General features: G+C 40.8%; 1 protein-coding gene across 1 annotated transcript in view; it reads right to left on the bottom strand.

The window, feature by feature from the left end:
- Positions 1-1,566: 1,566 nt before the first annotated feature.
- LOC145348899 (progesterone receptor-like) overlaps positions 1,567-21,386 on the bottom strand; it is a 280,573-nt gene continuing 260,753 nt past the window's right edge. Inside the window, exons 10-11 of the mRNA XM_080196951.1 lie at positions 10,199-10,356; positions 1,567-8,576 (exon numbers count right to left, since the gene is read on the bottom strand). Of these exons, the coding sequence (XP_080053077.1) occupies positions 8,421-8,576; positions 10,199-10,356 (314 nt within the window). The 3' untranslated portion in view covers positions 1,567-8,420. The remainder of the gene's footprint in view (positions 8,577-10,198; positions 10,357-21,386) is intronic.

The following is a 21,386-nucleotide window of genomic DNA, read 5'->3' as shown; positions in this document are numbered from 1 at the left end:
AGATTTCACACAGGGAGTGGTGGGTGCCCAGAACACATTGCCAGAGGAATTGGTGGAAGCAGGCAACATTAGCAACATTTAAGGGCATCTGGATAGTACATGAATAGGGAGGAAATAGAGAGGTATGGACTGAGAAAGGGCAGAAGGTGTTTTTTGTTTAGTTAGGACATCATGATCGGCACAGGCTTTGAAGGCCAAAGGGCTGTTCCTGTGCTATACTTTGTTCTCTTTGTTCTTTGTTCTGAACATTTTCCATGGTGTGCTGAAAAATAAGCGTATGGTCTTCTCTCCAACACACACCAACATTATTTTGCCTTTCCCCCTGAACTGTTATAGGAATGTGAAGTGAAAGTGAGAATATAGCTGTTCAAATACAGACTTTGGGAAAATTGAGAATGACACAATAAACAGACTCACAAAATACACTTTACGTTTTGACCTGTTTTCATTTTAGAGCCAGACAAGCATTAAACAAAGATTTTAATCTTTAGAACCTGTCAACTTTATATTAGCAAGCAGCCATGTTGTTGCTCCATACAAAACAACTACAAACTGACAGGTATGTACAAAAATCAACAATTAAAACAATTCAAGGATGCCAGAAAGTATCAGTCAAAAGCACAAGATACAACTGATGAAGACAAAGCTTCCATTAAATAGAATACCGCCACATGCAGCTTACTGAAAGCTGTTGATTGATTAGGAGGTGACCGTTACTTGCAATGTATGTCTGATGAAAAAAAAACAATGACTAATGAAAGCCATTTGCTGATTTTTAAAATGTGCCAGAACAATGTGGATTTGAGTTACAGAACACAATAAAATAGCACTAATGAAGTCAAATGTTCCGCTGGGTGAATAATGCAAATGAAAATTTGGTCACAATTCAGCTCACAGATGAAATATTGACCAGACTTAATTATAATTCATATTAACCATGGTTTGAAAATGTGTGTACTTGAAAATATTGATAATGCAATCAGCTGCACTTCTTCAATGATTGAAATGCCCTTCATCAAACTATTCTACATGTGTTCACTAAGGTGAGGCAACAGTGCTCGGAAATGAATTTGATTCTGTTCTGCACTCCGTACACCATAGAACAAGTGTGGCATAATGGAGTTGAATGAATATCTGAAATTATATTGTCCCTAATTCACCTAACTACAGTTTTAACACAGTTTCCCCATACATCGGTTAGACTTTCAATGATTATTCTCCCTATCCAAAGGGTTTTCAGTTAAAAAAAATAAATTTATGAAAAAGTTAGGATTCACATTTGTTTCCTTTTTGAGGGCCAAGTACTGAGCTGTCAATTTAAAAAAGTGCATTAAAAATTTGTATTCCTCTTGTGGTAGAAATTGTACAAAAGTTATGCATCTGATTGGGTCAACTCTGTCCAATTTTCAGCACTTTATATTACCTGCAACACCAAACTGGAAAAGTATCATAACAAAGACATATAATTATATATATTATATAAATATAACATATATATGTGTGTATATATATTTTAAATATATACATATATAAATATATATATATATTTACACACACATACACTAGATGACAAGAACGACAATTTGTTTTATTGCAAATAATGTTATGAAATTGGTGCACATGAATTGAATATTTACAAAGATTAGATCAAAAACATAAAAATAATGCAAAAGAGAATTCCAGAGCAAAGGAACACTTAATTTTAATTGTAGCCTGGATCATTGAACTGAAACAAATGCTAATAATCACTGATATTTATCTAACTATGGGAACCACATCAGCTACATTCCTATTTCCTGTAGAATCCCAGAAATGCTTATGCTTTTGTTTTTGTCTCAAATACACCATTTTTTGGTGCAGCAATATAGGCATTTACACCATGTCAACCATTGCAAGCAAAGGCTTGTTTATAAATATGATTGCATCCAAGAATCATGTTACTGGCCCCATAGCACTTTTGGATAATTGAGGCAGTCACATTTCCAAGCTATATATATTAATTATTTACAAGTTCTCTACACAAAATAAAGAGTTTTGAAATTGCAATTATTTCAAATATATTCATAGATGTAGGGATAAATGCAGACTTTAAAGAATCCCCATTTACTTTTGAGACATCTTGAACAGAGTCAACATGAAATACTTTTGAGCAATCATCAGTGTGAGATATCTTGGCCTTTGTGTTGATTAATGTTAAATTTGCTGAAGATCCACTGAGATTTAATATACTCACTTCAAGTTCATGTCAATTTGAACCCTTGATATAGCTGTTAAACAACAGAAGTCAACATTTAGAGTGTGTGAGAATCAATGAGCTCTGCCAGCTTGGCTGAAGATTTCCATTGTGCCGCAGATGGAGTAAAAATGTGTAATGAATGACTGATCATTTGCTATGTCGAGTGTACAAAGGAAATTTTGCAGCATTGTCTCTGCTGGGACCATTATATTCTGCGTAGTAATGGTAAATATTTCATTTAGTTAGACATGCTGTGTGGTATTATAAAGGAACTAAACTAAAGCTTTTTTTCAATGAGTCAAGTAAAATAAGTAACATTTTTGAAATAAATTTCAACCTAAAATTTGACAGATATTGGTGTAAACACCAAAATTTCATGGATAGTACTGGATATTTTTGTCATTAAACTTGTGTAATCACACAATGCATTCACCTGCCAAATCAGAAGATATTGAGTTCACATTAACATTTCATTTGTGGGCTGCAAGGGGAACAAATATTCTGTGACCTTGCATATCCTTTTCTTTTCCCACAATTTCTCTACTTGGTTTGAACAGTGTCTGTCATCTTGCACAAAGTCAAGCTCATTGATTTTGAAGACGTAACTGGCAGGACTGAAGAAGAATTGGTTACATAATTGAATGACAAATCCTTTTTCTCTTTCTGGTTGGCTGCAGGAATTTATTCAGTATTGTTTGTTCCAACCCAGATTAGTTGATTCACTGCTTTCACAATGTGCGAAGCTAATTAGAACTATGATTGGGGAATATTTATCCCTAAAGATATTTCCCATTCATTTTCTGCAATTAAACATTTTAAGATGTCACTAAACTACTATGCTATCGTGGAATAAGATAGACTTCATGAGCAAGGCTGTTTTTGTTGCACTGATCTTGTAAAGTCAGTGGGTGGGATTTTCCAGCCACACTTGGCCCAAGACGGGAAAACCCTGCCTTTGCATGGTCCGTGTCCCGTCCACTGTGATTCCCATTGTGGGCGGGACAGGAAAATTCCACCCAGTGTGTGCAGGGATTTTAATTTTGGTGAATTGTGCATTTTCCAAAATGTGGTGTGTTGCTGGGGTCAGTCATGTGTGTCCATTGTCTTTGTTTTGTGGAAAGTAATTGCAGGATCAGATTAATTAACAGCAATCAATGTCTAAGCAATGGGTCACAAAACATATTTCCTTTCTGCCTCATTTTTAAAGGAAGAATAACAAAGATCAATTATTCCCACATTCTTACATTTCCAGCCACATTAATTGTCAGAGCCTTCAGAATAGGTGTTAAACGTAAAGCTGCATGATCCCAAAATTTTCTTTATTCAATTTATTTTTTTCAAAATTAAAAGCATGACCAGGAACAAAACACGGTACACGAAGGAAAGTAGAGGCAGCATAAATTGGCATGTTGGAATCGTTAACGTTTCCATTTCTTTAGTTCAAGGCTTTTTATTTTCTTACTTTTTTATAAAGTCAAATGTATTTCATCAGATAAATATAAACAGTCAAAAGACTCTATTCAGCTGTACTGCTGTAACATTTGTTATCCAAGTTTACCTTCAAAGCTGCTCACTAACAATGTTGGTTTGAACATGAGTTCACCTGGGAGCCCAGTTTCATGACAGACATCTTTAAAGGCAAATATCGTACAAACAAAACTATTGCATTAATTAAATTGAAATTAAGGCTTTCAAAGTGCAAAAACATCTAGTAAATGGTGAAGGAATTAAAATTCTGCTGTATGTTATTATCGTATGAATGCTTAGCTTGTTCAAATCCCTTTTACTGCTGTTTTAATAGAGGCATAAATCTATGCTAATGAGAAAAAAGTAAAGGAATTTGACATGCTGAGATTTCATATGATAAGCTCCAGGCTTAGATTACTTATGGTTAAATTTTAGTAGTCAAAATTATTTGACTCTCCAGATACCATGATGAATGCCAGTCAATTGCGAAAACTTTTAAGAAACTTAGTTGCCACCTGAGTAAAATGGGTTTGCTCCATTTTGTAAGCGAAACCCCGTACATTTTTGTCTTTTTTTTGTCATTGACCACATGAAAAATTTCAAAATGAGATTCAACATGCGATTATGCTGCTTAGCTTCAATAAATAAGGATGGGTGAGGAAACTCTATTCCATGTGCCATGCTGTAGCAGATGACTACAGCTCATAAAAAGGTTATTGCAATAGTATTTCAGAAACGTTTGAAAGAACGTCAATATATTCAAAAGCCTGAGAATGAGAAAAAATTTTAAAATATTGAAATTCAATAAATGAGATAGTACGCACATCAAAGATTCTGAACATTTGGACATGATAAAATATGACAATAAATGAGCAGATTTGCACTGAATCTCAAATCCAGATAGCATTCCCAAATAAAGTCAATAGTGATAGAGTCCCACTTTATTTCCCAACAGATTTTCAATAAATCAGTCTATAGTGGAAGAGGGCAATATATGGTATGTGAAATGTGACTTTCTTTGAATAAAATTTCTCGCTCTGCCAAAATAAAATTGTGTTAACTGTAAGTGCTATAGATACCTTGCATGGACAAGGGAGAAACTCATGTAAAAGCAGAGCTGACTACAGCTTTGCCAAACTCCCATCTCTGGCCCTTGAAGCTGTGCTCATGTGTTTCATAAGCAAGATATTAATATACTGATGAAAAATCACACACCAAATTAGACTGTGTTGTTTGAATACTAGGAATATTGATTTAAGAAGCCAAAATAAGAAGCAAGAGCAACACTCTATTCCAATGTACTGACAAATCAATTACAAACATTAGTTAATGAAGGACACGTGTGATAATTTGACATAATTAGATGACAAGATACCACTTTTTGAAAAACTGAGCTTCACGTCAGTTTAAATAGGAAATTTTCAAATTCTGTTTGTTTACTAAGGACTTCTTGGTCAAGAAACTCTAAACGTCTGCAGTCACATCTTTGCAAAATAGGATTACAGAACTATCCTAACAAAAAGGTATTTGAAGAAGCGATAAAGTTTGAACCAATTCTGTCAGTGACAGCTTTTTGGAGGTATTACAATTTATGTGCCACCGTCAAGGGACCAAGACTCAGAAATTCTGAACAACATCAGTACTTCTCTTCACAAAATCTTGTAATCTTAAAATACTTTTCTCTTGAAAATGAATGTTATCATTTTAAATACAGACTCACATTGTGCAATTCCTTTGCAGAAGTGCGTGGATGTCATCATGGGTGCACATGGATTTTAATTCAAATAAGGATTGTAAGCATTATAATTTGTGCTTCTGTTATCAATTTTCACTTGATTGCCCTCCGTGTTTATTTCTTACTAGTGTGGGGTCACTGCAAATATAGGCATTAGTTAGCCTCTAGTCTGCTGATACTTTGTTCAAACAATTATTCTTGGGCCTTGACTTTGAGTGTGTGAACTTGAGAGAAGGACAATTCAGTCAAAGCAATTCAGGACTCGTCCAATTTCCATGTAAGGGCATTTCAAAGGAAGGACTACCAAATCACAATCCCTATCTTAGACCTTTTAACTAGATTAGGAGTGGAGAGATCAACTGCAGCATCCCTATCACCTTTCCAACTAAAATGAGACAACTTAGTCCAGAACTATCAGAGAAGAGAACCTTGGACTGACATGTAAATGTGGCTCATCTTAATGTTGTTTCACAAAATTAATCAGGTCAACTGAATCTTAAAAAGAGCTTAGCCTGAAGGAACCCCTTTCTGTGATTTCAAAATGAGCTCCTTACATCCTGATATTTCCTTGGAACATTAATATAAAACACCATCCTATAACCTGGGGATTTATTATGAATTGCAAGTGGCTGACTACGAGGTCTCAGGGCTAGTCATTGAGTTATGACCACCTTATATTGAAAGATTCACAATGAACAAGGCAGAAAAGAGGTAAACCGAGGAATGGATGCTCGACTTAACAGTATTTGAATGTAGACAGTACCATTTCCCCTGAAATGCCCCGAATGTTCCCCTGTGGTACTCATTAAGTTGACTGTTTTTGAAGATTGAATCAATGACACAATTTGTTTTGTCCTGTATGTTTGGCTGTCACAGAGGATATGGGGAGAAATTAAGATCCAATTTCCCAGGCCTTATTCATTAACTTGGCAACCATTCATTTCTTTTCTGCGATATCTACGTGGAAAAGTTGGTCAAGAAAGCGGATCTAAATTGAACAGTAATTAAGCTCCTCATGGAGAAGGTCCTGCTAAAACATGGGAAAATTCATGTGGTGCTTTTTGTTCCTTGATCCTACTTCCTGAAAATCACCACTATGTTGTGGGATAGAGTGTGTCTATTTCTGCTGAGGGAAACCTGCCACTACATTCTCTGTAATGTCACTTTCTTGGTAGTCAAAAAGTAATGGGCCTTTTATATCACATCTTGTTTTGCAGTACGCTCAAAATACAACTGAGCACTCATTTGCTTCTTATATCTCCAATAATAGTATTGCAACCACAACTGAGGTCAGTTTAAACCTCTCATCAAGCAATGTCTAGAAGGAGCTCAGGACACACGTCATAGCATGCAGGAAAGTCAAGTCCTTCATCCTGAAATCACATTGGGAATCTTTTTCACTAGGAGTTACACAGGTTTCATGGTTTCCACATCACAATGTGCAGTTAAATTTTTAGAAATATGAGGATTGCAGCAGCACCACGTTATCCAGATTTTTGGTTTGTTTCAAATGGCTGCACTTACTTATTGGTTCTCAGTCTAAGACCATTAATGGTGATTATCTGAGAAAGACAGCAGGGAAGAGTAGCTTATAAAGAAACTGTAAGGAAATGTAACATGCCATTTTAGCAGTCAGTTGTCTTTTATGGGACTAGGATTAACCAATTTAACCTCCTTGGCCTGATTTAAGAAAGAAAGATATTTAGGAAAGTACAGGGCTACCACATTGTGTTCTCAAAGACCCATTGAAAGCTCCAATTTGGGATTTACAAACATGATGTGCAGAATTTTATGACCTTACTCGATGGGGGGCTATTCAGTCACATCAAAGTCAATGGACCTTTAAATGACTCGGCGCATTTCTGGCCCCACCTCCATCACCACAGGGCCATAAAATTCCATCCAGGAACTGAAATCAATACAAGTGCCTTATTTTTGTAGCTATTGATGTGTAGATATTTAGGTGTAGCCACCCTGACTTGAAGCACGTCAGAATCTCTGTTTACTTGATCGCCCTTATCAACGGTGCAAATCTGCATGTTGCCCACTCTTGCTTGAATAAAAATCGAGGGTAACTGTTGAAGGCAGATAAAGGTTTCTTATAGTCAATGCAGACTTTCAAATGTCAGGGCAACCTCCAAGTTCCCAAATTATGTACATACTGAATATGTTACATTAAAAACAAAAAACTCATGAAGCAGTCATTTTTGTAATGTTTACCTTCTCTTTGAAGCAGCACCCATAATAACTGACCCAAAACTATGCACCGAATACAATGAAGCCAATCCAACTCACCCAGTACAACGCACCCAATATAACTGACCCAATACAATGCACCCAATGTAACTGACCCAATACAATGCACCCAATATAACTGACTCGGTACAATGCACCCAATACAACATACCCAATATAACACACCCAGTATAATTGATCCAATTAAACTGATGACTGTGGCAGAAGAAAAGGAAATCAAGGATAGGAGAGGTTTACGGATTGGACATTGTAAAGGATGGTCACCAGAATCACTTAAATAACTACATTAAAAGGCTGGTATCATTTATGGCACGTGATGAATAAAGAAATTTTGTGGGTTCTGCAGCTTTCAAACTGAAGAGCATAAGCATTTCTGTTTAATATTATGACAGATGCAGAAATTTTACATAACTTTGAAAGTTACAAAATGCCAGAAGTACCAAAAGATACAAAATCATTTTCATCCGGAAGTTACACATTAAACAACAAGACTAAATTCACATTTCATTGCTTATAAAACATATAGTGCAGCTATGGCAATGGACTTCCACTATAACTGTATGCCAAACAGCATTGCTAATTCTTCTGTAATAAATTTGAAAACAATCTTCATTCGCGGTACTGTCATGGTCACAAAAATAGAATAAAGCTATCAACTTGCTTAATGCAAAACAAAACGCTGCCTGTGAATCAATGCAGCCAGGCACAACAAAGAGAGAAATTTACTCATTTCTTGTGAAAGAGCAATGGCTTTACCAGCCCAGCCAGGATCTTGGGTAACTGTGTTGTTATAATCTCTGACATCATCTCCGGAAACTCCACACTCAGTGCCTGGGACTGAACAAAGGTATTCAAGCAGAACTGATGTAGTTGCTTGACAAGCTATTGGAAAGAAAAAACTAGAGTTACCAATTCCAATGTGCTTTCTTTACCTGTTAAGCTTCAATATTCCGAATGCTCTCTATCACATACCAATTGACATAAACAGATCACGGCCAGACATTATTCGGTGATGGTCATGCCAAACACTAAATATATTCTGAGGCCAATCCCACAATTTAACTGCAAACATCAATCCTTTATTTTAAATCTCCCTCCATGGTAATGAGCAAAGGAAATGTCATACGAACGTGTTAAGCATTTTGCTAGCTGGCATCCAGCATCAGTTATTTCTGATCTTATTTCTTTCAATAAAGAATGAAGGGTACTATTGTCATGGAAGAAGTGCTTCTCCACAAAAGCCTAGCTTTCAGGCTGCCACTACATCATCACTGCATCACTACACACAGGGCGGGGTAGGTGTGGGAAGATGCGGCGGCGCGGGCTCGTTGGGCCGGAGGGCCTGTTTCCCATGCTGGGATGTTCTTTGTTCTTTCTTTGTTTTATCATGCAAGTAAAACAAAACACTAAGGCGGGGGGGGTGGGGGGGGGCGTGCGCCGTGTGCGGTGTAAAACCCATATAAGAGTGTACGGACAGAACGTATAAAAAGATGGGGCAATTTAGCCCACTCTACCCTTTAACTTACATGGTAGAAATTATGTGAGAAATTATGATGAATATTTAAAGGAAAAATTAGTTTGACGTAACACTCTTTTTCTACTATGCAAAATGACAAAGCAAATAAGTAGCTGAGCCACATTAGAATAGAAAGGTCCCTCATTCAATCCTCAACTGGTGTGGTAGCTGTTGATCTCAATCAGCCTGGTACTAAGAGGGCTACAATGGCCTCAGTGCTACTGAATGAGAGAATGGAAAACTATTTCAGATTCCCACATTCTTAACTGCTATCCAGTGATGATTCCTGTTGAAAGGATGGGTGTATAGACTTCAGGCTAGGACTGCATAGGGCTTCTCTATGATTTTCCTGAGGTTAAACAGCCTGCTGACAATGCAGAGTCACATATTAACAATGGCTGAGGTGCCAGAAGTTGACTGCTGTTCTTGGAACAATAGCCTAGTAAGCACTCAATGGGCTGAATTTTCCCACCCTGCTCACTATGGTAATCGTAGTGGGCGGGACACAGGCCATGCAAAGATCCATTGATCTCAGGTGGGATTTTCCAATCTTGGGGTGAATGAGGCCATTGTCATCAATTTTGGACGAGAAAAAAAGACAGCTCATTTATATATTCATAGAGAATTTAGATGCATTCATATTTCTGATGCAGCCAGCAACTCTCCCTTTGGAAACAACGCTGTATGTTGACTGACAGAGAGACGGACCTTGTGTTTATGATCAGTTGGTGAAGTTCATTGATGAATTGATTCAACATATGGACCAGAATCTCTGACCTCATCCACAGCTGGGATTCTCTGGTCCTGCTGCAGTGAATGGAGATTTGGCTGAGCACCAAATTTTCCGTTCTCACTTGCAGCAGTGATGGGGCATGAATGGCCGGAGAATTCCGGTCTGGGTGTGACACCAAGATAATAATCATTACTGACCAAAGCTAGTAAAAACGGAATCTATTCAATACATATCTCATTAAACAATCACACCTACTTCATGCATTGAATCCATGAGTTTAGTGAGCTGGTAAAGACGTTGAGAGTTGCTCTGTGCACCTTTCTCCTGCAAGTTAATGGCTCTACTTAGCTCTCTAATGTAGTCTCTCCGCATCTCTTCAAAGTAGGATTGGCTTTTGAGGCCTTCCAAGGGAACTGAAAAATAAATGCCAATCTCTACATAAATCTTCCAGAGAAAAATGATGGGCCAGGTTTTACATTTCCCTGCTGGCAGGTTTGAAAATGGAGGTTCATAAAATCCAGCAGACAGGCCTCGCCACCACCTCCCTGCCTCAATGTCTGAAATTTTGTGGGTGGCAGGGAAGATGTTTAAGTGTGTCCCTTAAGTGACCAAATATGATATTTTACCAGTGGCAGGGGGAAATCCATGCCATGTGAGAAGCTCAGTAGCTTGCGTTTTAGTAGATTTTATTTTTAGCTGCACCTTGTTGCTGAGAAATTGAAGGATGTATTTTTCCTTGTGCTAAAGTTGAGAAACACTCTTTCAATATTATCTGCTGATAAAGGGTCATTTTTCCAATTTGGAACTCTTAGCAAGGAATTTCACCCATTCGCAGCATCTTTTGGAAATTGAGGCATCCCTGAGCACAATTTTCCCTCCATTAACTTAGAGGGTTGGGAAATTATGTGCTGTGCACTCCTGAGCTCATGATAGACATCGGCTGAGAACAAGACAGTCCTTCTGAAATGTAGGCTTGAAATTAAACCTATAATGACATTCCTATAACAAATTTGTTTAACATTATGCACGTGAGAAGATATATTAAATAATGTACACCAATAAGGAGTTTTCTGTGATTACTGCTGAATCAATGATGTGGAATTTTTAGACATTCCTGGATGGCATTCTGCTACCTACAAGAGTGAAGTTATTGAATGGGATATGACGTGGTTACTGAGCAAATATGTGTCACTCAGGAGAGAGTGCGATTTGGACATTTTTCCTAAAAGTGCATAAGTACTTCTTTTCCTACAGATATTTATGGCTTAAGAAATGAGAGCATAAGAACAGGCTGAGATCACTCAATTCCTCTAGCTTGGTTCACCATTCAAGTAGATGATGTGAGTGGGATTCTAAGGGCTCGTAAAAATTGGCTGACCTTCCCTTCACCCTCCCATCTGTCCTCAGTTTTGTGAAAGTGGGTGAGGACTCAAGGGTGGCTTCCCTCAATGGACTCCCCAAGATCTTCTCTGCAACCCCCGCTCCCCACCACCAACACTCACAGCCTCTCCATTAAGATCTTCCACCCCCACAACCAATCTCTTAAATTCTGTCCAGGGTTTTTGCATCTGTTTAACCATCTTGGGCAATATTTTCCAGATTCTCTGGTGCTGTTGCAGTGAATGGAGATTTGGCTGAGCACGGAATTCTCTGTCCTTATTTGCAGTGGCAGCAGGGTGTAACGACCGGAAAAGTCTGGCCCTTGATTTTCATTCCTGTGTTAGTTAGCACAAGGTGAGAAATCTCCTGGCTCACTGCACCCATGTTCCCACCCACATCCTCCTTTGTCCTTACACACTCCATGCCCAGGCTTACATAATCACTGCATTGAAGCTACTGTGAAAAGTCCCTACTTGCCACACTCCGGCAGCTGTTCGGGTACATTGAGGGAGAATTTAGCGTGGCTAATGCACCTAACCTGCATGCCTTCTGGACTGTGGGAGAAACCCGGGGCACCTGAAGGAAACCCATACAGATATAGGGAGAACATGCAGGCGCCACAGAGACAGTCACCCAAGCCGGGAATTGAACCTGGGTCCCTGCTGCTTGAGGCAGCAGTCCAATTCATTTACATAAATTGTAAAAGGTTGAAGCACTGGTCCTTGTGGCACACCACGAGTTATAAACTGCCAACCAAAAAATGACCCACTTTTGGGTACCTTCCGTTTCTTGTTAGTTTGCCAATCTTCTATCCATACCAATATGTTGCCCCTTACACCTTTTGTTTACTGCAGTAGCCTTTGATGTGGCATCTTATCAACTACCTTCTGGAAATCTAAGTGCAGAATATCCACAGTTTATCCATAACATGTGACTCCTTTAACAAACTCTAATAAATCAGTTAGATATGATTTTCCTTTCACAAAACCATGTTGACACTGCCTGATTGCCTTAAACTTTGCTGACATTCCTTCACACAGATGTTGGTTCACAATATCTCTCAGGTGCCATGAAACATGACTCTTTGAAAGATTGGTTCAACTCAGTGAAAATTACAGAGGATCAGGACATGCCTAATCCTGCAAAAGAACCAGCCAGATCTGAAGTGCTTGTGACCCAAACCAGCACACATCTTTTAAGGATCTGTTAAAAAACAGAAACTTCAGGAATGAGGTCTGGAATTCTGGAATTGGGATCCAGCTGCAATTTTTAAAGGGTTACCAAATCACCTGATGTGGTGATAATCCAGCCCCTCATCTTTTGATGAAGTTTTTTAGGGCCTTCCAGACTCAACACTGTGTTCAACAATTTCAGATCACAACAATTACTCCAATTTGATTTTGCACAACAGTTGTTTCCATTGCCATTTGCACCTCCTCTAGTTTATTTGTTGCATCTGCTTTTGCCATTTAATCTCTCCTGTCTTCCACCCTATCACAGACCTTCCCTTTTGATCTTTGCTTCGTTCCTTCTTTTCCCTGCTTCTGCACCTGTTTTAAAGCTGATACATCACTAAGCGTTTCCACTTCTGATGGATGGTCATTGACCTGAAAAGTCAACTTTATTTCACTCACCACCAACGCTACCTGATCTGTTGAGTATTTCTAGCATTTTCTGTTTTTATTTCAGTTTTCGAACATCTGCAGTATTTAATGTTAATGTGTAATATACTTCTTTTCAAAGAAGAAATACAACGGGACATGATTATCTTTGTTAATTGTAGATTAGAAACTGCTGTTGATTGGGAACTGTTTATCTAAAAATTAATGAAAGGGTTCTTGCCTGCTTGTTATTCCCTTCTATTTCTTCAAGTATAAAATATGGTATGGACGTCTGTATGAGTGGGCTGACTTGTGCGGTGTCAGTAACGGTTAAAACAGAGAACAAATCAATAGGATAAGAAGGCATCTGCACGAGAGAGACCAGTCTTGCAATTTACACTCCAAAAAAATAAATAGCAAGACTTCAAAAGGCCAAATTTGATAATCATACAATGGAAATGCTTATTCTATTAAGTGTGAGAAAGAGAGATCTCTCTTGTATAACAAAAAGGGATCTACTCCAAAAATGTATTGTTGCAAACTGAGAATAGGTTCCTTTAAGTTCTGGCCTGGATTTTCCATTTCAGTATCATTAAGCTGGGATATGCATTGGGAGTTGATCTACTGGCTGCCCACTCACCCACCAATATTTCTGGAATTACTTACTGAAGTGACAGAGGACACATCAAACATATGCAGCTAGCAATATGAGAATATACAAACGAACAAATATGTCATCTGACTTCTTCCTATCGTTTGTACCCCAGCAGCACTGGACACAGGGAATTGTTATTCATTCCTGGTTGAATTGTTCACTGTTACGGGTGGTATGGGAAGGAGGCTTCACATAACAAACTTTCAGCATGCAGCCAAGACTAGGATTTGCTACACGGCCTGGAAGAGTCTCCCAGGATTTCTGAAGTGGCACTAAAGGCATTAATGGTGGGGATGGAAAGGATGAAAGAAGCAGGATTTCACAAGAAGGACAGAAAGCCTCACAGCACACCATGAGAAGAGAATGGGTGCAGATGGCCAGGGACTTAGATCTTGAAATATAACATTGAGACCTGGCAACAGTGAACTGCACAGTTCAGTGACCTTACACCTGTAGTAAAGATCAAGGAATGGGATCTCCATATGATGCTACACCACCAAACTTTCAAACTGTTCAATGCAGCACAACCCATCACTCACCCATCAGCAATCAGGCCTTAGTTAAACATTTGAATGCTCCATCTTACCCTCACAACATGCCAATAATGCCAGTTTCACACTCACCTCTCCCTGCTTCCATGTATCTCAGCTATGCAGGGAGGTGTTATACACTTACTGATAGTCTTCCCTCTCTCTTCAGCACAAGATGGCTTACAATAGAAAGGAGGAAAACACAGAGAATGGAGAACAGGGATGTTTGCATTTCCTGAGCCCTCTCAAAGTTGCTCGCTGTGATGGGCCAACAGTACATTACCAACTAGCATTAAGTACAGCTGCATATTGTGTAAGTATTAACCTCTTACTTTCGACACCTTATCCCTTCGCTCACACACAGCTCATCCAGAGGGAAAGGTCCTGGTTGCCCCCTCCCTTCTTCCTCTTTCTGCACACTTCCTCTCCTCAGGTGTCTGTGCCCCATTTCTGATACATGCTGAAAACCAATAGGGTCTCCAAACATAACCCTCATTATTGAAGACTTTTTCCTAAAAGGCCTCCCAACTCCTCTCTGTCAAACACCACACTCCTACAAATCTAAAACATTTGCAAAACCTATCCAATAACACTGAACATAAACCTTTCACTAACCCTATACCTGCAAATGGAAGGCAAGAAGCATCTTATCTGGAGCTTGGATGGCTGGCCTATTAGCTAGTGTTAGTGGGGTCTCTTGCACAGGGGTGCGTAAATAAAATGGGAGATCCCATGAAGAAGGGTGTGTAAGTGAAGGGGGGGAATCCCTTGATCAGGGGTGTGTAAGTGAAGGGGGGGCCCATAAAGAACGGTGTGTAAGTGAAGGGGGGGCCCATGAAGAACGGTGTGTAAGTGAAGGGGGGGCCCATGAAGAACGGTGTGTAAGTGAAGGGGGTCCCTTGATCAGGGGTGTGTAAATGAAGGGGGGGGCCCTTGCATAGGCCTGTGTAAGTGGGGGGTCTCTTGCACAGGGGTGTGTAATTGAAGGGGGGTCCCTTGTGCTGGGATATATGGGTAAGGGGGTTCCCTTGCACAGGTGTGTTTAAGTGAAGGGGAGAGGGTCCCTTGGCACAGGGATATGTGGGAGGGGAGGAGCCTTGCACAGGGGTGTGTAGGTGCGGGGATGCCTTGCACAGGGGTGTGTAGGTGTGGGGATGCCTTGCACAGGAGTGTGTAGGTGCGGGGATGCCTTGCACAGTGGTGTATAGGTGCGGGGATGCCTTGCACAGGGGTGTCTAAGTGAGGGGGTTCCTCGCACAGGGGTGTGTAGGTGGGGAGGAGCCTTGCACAGGCGTGTGTAGGTGGGGAGGAGCCTTGCACAGCAGTGTGTAGGTACAGGGATGCCTTGCACAGGGGCGTCTAAGTGAGGGGGTTCCTTGCACAGGGATATGTAAGTGGGGGGGAGCATTGCACAGGGATGTGTAAGCAAAGGGGTCACTGTGCAAGGGACCCTTTCACTTAAATATCCCTACACAAGGGACTCCTACTTACACACTCCTGTACAAGAGACCCCTGCTCACTTACACAGCCCTGTGCAAGGGACCTTCCCATTTACACACCCTACATAAGGGACCCCTCTCACTTAAACACCCCTGTGCAAGAGTCCCCTCCCCACCCCACTAACATTATCTAATAGATCAGCCATCCAACTGCCAGATGAGGTGCTTCTTGCTTTCCATTTGCACGTGTAGTGTTAGTGAAAGCTTTATGTTCTGTATTATTGGACAGGTTTTGCAAGTGTTTTAGATTTTATAGGAGCATGATGCTTGACAGAGAGGAGTTAGGAGGCCTTTTAGGACTGTAAATGAGGAGGTCGCTTTCACAGGGGTGTGTAAGTGAGGGGGGGAGTCTCTTGCACAGGGGTGTGCAAGTGGGAGGATCCCTCGCATAAGGGTGTGCAGGTGAGGGGGGGTTCCAACATACAGGGATATGTAAGTGAGAGAGGTCTCTTTTGCAGGGGTGTGTAAGTGAGGGGGGGGCGTCCCTTTTGCCAGAGTGTGTAAGTGAGGGAGGGCCCTTACACAGGCGTGTATAAATGACAGGGGAGTCCAATGCACAGAGGTGTATACATGAGGGGGGCTCTCTTGCACAGGGGTGTGTAAGTGAGGAAGGTCCCTTTTAATAGAGGTGTGTAAGCGAGGGGGCGTCCTTTTCACAGGGGTAAGTGGGCAGGGTGGTCTCTTGTGCAGGAGTTTTTAAGTGAGAATGTTAACAATTCATAATGGCAGATAGTGCATCACATCAAGATTTGAGGCCTTCTGATGTCATGAGCCATCCATTCAATGCATTTCAAGTGAGCAGAGGGCAATGCTGCGCTGGCACACTAACCACCCCCCTCCTCAGGGTGACCACACATGCTGCAGTGTGGTGGTCTGAAAGTTTTCAGTTGGTACGCTTGAAGTTTGGGATTGCCCTTATGCTGGCACCAATGGGAATATGGACCAAATTTCACAATTTAAAAGCCTCAAACACACTGTAGGGTTGATTGCTGAGTTTGAGTTTGAAACCAGACTGATGTTTCTGGCAGGGATTTGGCAGAGGCCATATCAAATATACACCTTACTTCCTTGAAATCAGAATATTTAAGATGGCTGTGCCCAGAGCTCAGCGGACTAAGCTGAGGAAGAAAATCACTGGCCTTCAGAAGTCTGATAATGGATGTTATGAAATCATTTCAATTCTAAAACCTGCCCCATGTGATTAACCTCAAAACTCTTGTAGCAACTGTGCTGAAAAAGCTTCAATATCAATTAACGCTCATCCTGTACAGTTCTGTCATGAGATTAAAAGGGTGCAGAATGCTTACCGTACATGGTCATATTGTAGCATGCGTTAAGACTAGAGAGTAACTGATATCTCCAAATATAATTATGGAAAATTGAATTGGACTCAGATCAGGAAACGCTTGTATGTCAACCTTGCTGCACATTAAGCTAGTATAGATAGAATAGGCAACTGTACGTAACTAACTAACAAAACTGAAGACGATGATAGAGCCAGATTTTAACTCGTGTAAGTGGTTACACATGCCTTGATCAGGTTAAAATTTGTGCCTGTGGGGAAGAAGAAAATTTGCACATTCTAATGGTACCACTCAGATTTAAGTTGTTTAATTGGATCATAAGAACATAAGAAATAGGAGCAGGAGTAGGCCATCTAGCCCTTCGAGCCTGCCCCGCCATTCAATAAGATCATGGCTGATCTGAAGTGGCTCAGTTCCACTTTCCTGCTTTCTTCCCATAACCCTTAATTCCCCTGTCTATCAAAAACCTATCTACCCGTGACTTAAATATATTCAGCGAGGTAGCCTCCACTACCTCAACGGGCAGAGAATTCCAGAGATTCTCCACCCTTTGAGTGAAGAAGTTCCTCCTCAACTCTGATCTAAACTGCTCCCCCCCCCTTATCTTGAGGCTGTGCCCTCTAGTCCTGTTATCCTTTCTAAGTGGGAAGACTCTCTCTACCTCTACCCTATCTATCCCCTTCATTATCTTATACGTCTCTATAAGATCCCCCCTCAGCCTCCTAAACTCCAATGAGTACAGACCCAGTCTATTCAGTCTCTCTTCATAGGCCAACCCCCTCATCTCCGGTATCAGCCTAGTGAACCTCCTCTGCACTCCCTCCTTCCGCAAGTGCAGTGACCAAAACTGCACACAGTACTCCAGTCGCGGCCTCATCAGTACCCTGGTTGCAGCAAGACCTCCCTACTTTTATATTCTATCCCCCTCACTATAAAGGCCAACATTCCATTCGCCTTCTTGATCACCTGCTGCACCTGCAGACTGGGTTTTTGTGACTCGTGCACAAGGACCCCCAGGTCCCTCTGCACCGTAGCATGTGTAGCTTTTTGCCTTTTAAATAATAATCCCTCCTACTATTATTTCTGCCAAAGTGGATAACCTCACACTTGCTAACATTATACTCCATCTGCCAGATCCTTGCCCACTCGCTCAGCCTATCCAGATCTCTCTGCAGACTTTCCTCACAATTTGCTTTTCCACTCATCTTCGTGTCATCAGCAAATTTCATCACACTACACTCAGCCCCCTCCTCCAGATCATCTATATAAATGGTAAACAGTTGAGGCCCTAGCACCGATTCCTGCGGCATTCCACTAGTCACCAACTGCCAACTAGAATAGCACCCATTGATACCAACTGTCTGCTTCCTATTAGACAGCCAATCCTCTATCCACGCTAACACCTTACCCCCAACTCTGTGCACCCTAACCTTCTATAGCAACCTTTTGTGAGGCACCTTATCAAATGCCTTTTGGAAATCTAAAAACACCACATCCACCGGTTCCCCTCTGTCTACCGCTCAGACATGCCATGCCACCCACAGAGTCTGCATGGCATTCTTCAATAATATCAATGTAGTTTGCCAACGCCAACATGGAGTTGCCATCTTGCCTACCGCTGGGGCAGGGTAGCACTGCTAAAAGCAACTGTACGCAAACAAATTTCTCCCCCATATTATTTTGCTCATTGATAGGATAGTTGTGTAATAAAAGGGGGCACAAGAGGAGGTCAGGTTGCACTCTACTGGCTATAGTATTACTGACAGAATAGAGGACAGTGAAGCTACAGAGCTACAGGCCCTGTTCAGGTTTAGGATTACTTATGTTATGTTACAATCCTACTTATGTTATCCAAAAGAGAAAATGCTGGAAAATCTCAGCAGGTCTGGCAGCATCTATAAGGAGAGAAAAGAGCTGACATTTTGAGTCCACATGACCCTTTGTCAAAGCTACTTATGTTATGTTGTACCCTCTGCTCAGCCATTCAGATACACATATTTTGTTTCAGCAGAATGAGGATGTATCTCCAGCATGGTGACATGTCTGCCCTATATGCAGACCTTTTAACTTTAGGATGATTTAAGTATCAAATGGATTGAAAGCCAGGCTTGCTCCCATACCATCATTTTGCTCATTACCACTTGGATATCCCTGTATCCAGATAATCAAATATCCTCAGGATGGCAATGAAGCAATCTGATCTATAATTTCTTTTGGTCTATTAACATCACCTTAGAAATGAACCATGATTAATCAGCATGAATTCTCTGCTGTAGTTCACCTAACTTGTTAACTCAATGAAGCAACAAGAAGGGTGTGAAGAGATCCATTATGCTAGAAATCTGTCCACTGTTTGCATCACTTCTGGTAGTTGGAAGTGTCCATTTGTTCTTATTTTTTTCTATTGTCACTAAGGTTTTGCGGCAATTCTTTGCTTTCTTTTCTGTCCTTCAGCTTTATTACTGTAAATGGTTTCCCACTGGGAATATCCTCTTGGAGCTTTCTGAGGGAAGGGGAAGATGCCAGACAGGAGAGGCTGAATGGAGTTGTGACCTACTCTCACAAGAGATTCACAAACGTAGTTTCGGGGGAGGATTGGTGCATATAAAGGCTCCAATTCAAGTGGCACAAATACAGTTTGTGAATAGCTCACTGCTGGATGATTATTTAGATGGATTCCAATCACAATCTGTCACAATTGCAATGGTACTGCACAAGAAGAATGCCAAGGTGCACATAGGTTGGGTGGGTTTTCATGCCACGACGCCACCAACTGTATCTGCAGGGACTGATGCATGCGGTTGGCAATGGTTGTAGGGAATTATGTTGACAGGATCCAGATCATTGGAGAGACTGATGCAGGGCTGCCTCAAGGGCATCTTATTTTAGAAATGCAGCAATGCTGTCCTGGGGATGACATGGCAAAACAGGCCATTCTATGATCAACCAGCTCATGCAACAGCATGCCAGTTTACACAGCCATCAAACAAAAGGTCAGAGGGGAGGCAGTGGAGAAGTGGAGCACTAGTCCAGTCTGGAGCACTGGACTAGCGCTCCAGAGATCCAGGATAATGTTCTGGGAACCCAAATAGTTACACTTGAATTTAATAAAAAAGTTAAAAGTTTATTGCTAGCCATGAAACCATTGTTGATTAACATAAAAAACCATCTGATTCACTAATGTCCTTCAGGAAGGAAATTGGTCACCCTTACCTGGTCTGGCTTACATGTGACTCCAGAACCACAGCAATGACTCTTAAATGACTTCTGAAATAGCCCAGCAAGCCACTCAGTTCAAGGATAATTAGAGCAGGCAATAAATGCTGGCCCAGCCAATGAGACCCACATCCCATGAATGAATAACACAAAACTGGACTGTTTTGTCAATTCCCTGTAGATTTGTCCTTGCACAATGGGTTTCTTGTCGCTTTGGTTAGCCAATTGCTTCTTCGTCACTTTCTTTCACCTTTGGCAAAGACCATCAAGAGGCAGGGGGTGTGATGGCCTTGTGGTACTATCGCTAGGCTATTAATCCAGAAGCTCAGCTGAAGTTCTGGGGACCCAGGTTGTAATCCCGCCCCGGTAGATGATGGAATTTGAATTCAATTTTTAAAAAATATCTGGAATTAAGAATCTATTGATGACATTGAAACCATTGTTGATTGTCGGAAAACCCATCTAGTTGACTAATGTCCTTTAGGGAAGGAAATCTGCAGTCCTTACCCAGTCTGGCCTACATGTGATTCCAGGGCCACAGTAATGTGGCTGACTCTCAACTGCCCTCTGAAACTACCCTCTGAGCAAGCCACTCAGTTCACAAGCAACTAGGGATGGACCATAAATGCTGGCCACCCAGCGATGCCCATCTCTTATGAATGAATAAACAAAAAAGAGGGAGGAATGTTTTTGAGGATTTCCTTTTCCTAAGACAGCAAGAATATTGATTCTCTGTTCTGAAAATTACCTTTGCCTGCATATTTTTAATTTTTGTCAATGTTACAATTTTCCACTTTCATCAATAACATGCTTGCTTCATATGTACTGTCTGAAACTATGAAACTGCATTATTATGAGAATGAGATGAATCCATATCATTGAGTGGGAACATTGTCTTTCCACTTGGGATTTTGAAATGTAACAGTATTTCATGTTGTATCTGGATTGCCATTGTCACGTGGCCTCTACCATGAGGCAATCTCTGTACGCTGCCATCTTTGAGATCAATTCAATAAAGATCTTTCATTGAGGTAGACTGAGAAGCATTGCTGTCTGTGAACACAAAACACCACGTCTGCCCAGTTAACTCCGGGTCAGGAATGCTCACAGATGGCTTTTCCATACAGATGCAAATTTAGACTTATAGGTGAGCAATTAATGCCCATCCTGCTGCTAGTCTTGTTCCACAAGTATTGTGTGATGGTCTCTTCTACCCATACTATCATGGGTTGCATCGGAGTAGGTAGATTGGCGCAGA

The sequence above is a fragment of the Carcharhinus amblyrhynchos genome, chromosome 10 (genome assembly GCF_965287045.1).
Source record: "Carcharhinus amblyrhynchos chromosome 10, sCarAmb.v2.hapA, whole genome shotgun sequence".
Lineage (NCBI taxonomy): Eukaryota > Metazoa > Chordata > Chondrichthyes > Carcharhiniformes > Carcharhinidae > Carcharhinus > Carcharhinus amblyrhynchos.
The sequence above is the reverse complement of the archived record's forward strand: the minus strand, read 5'-3'. Positions and strand labels throughout refer to the sequence as shown.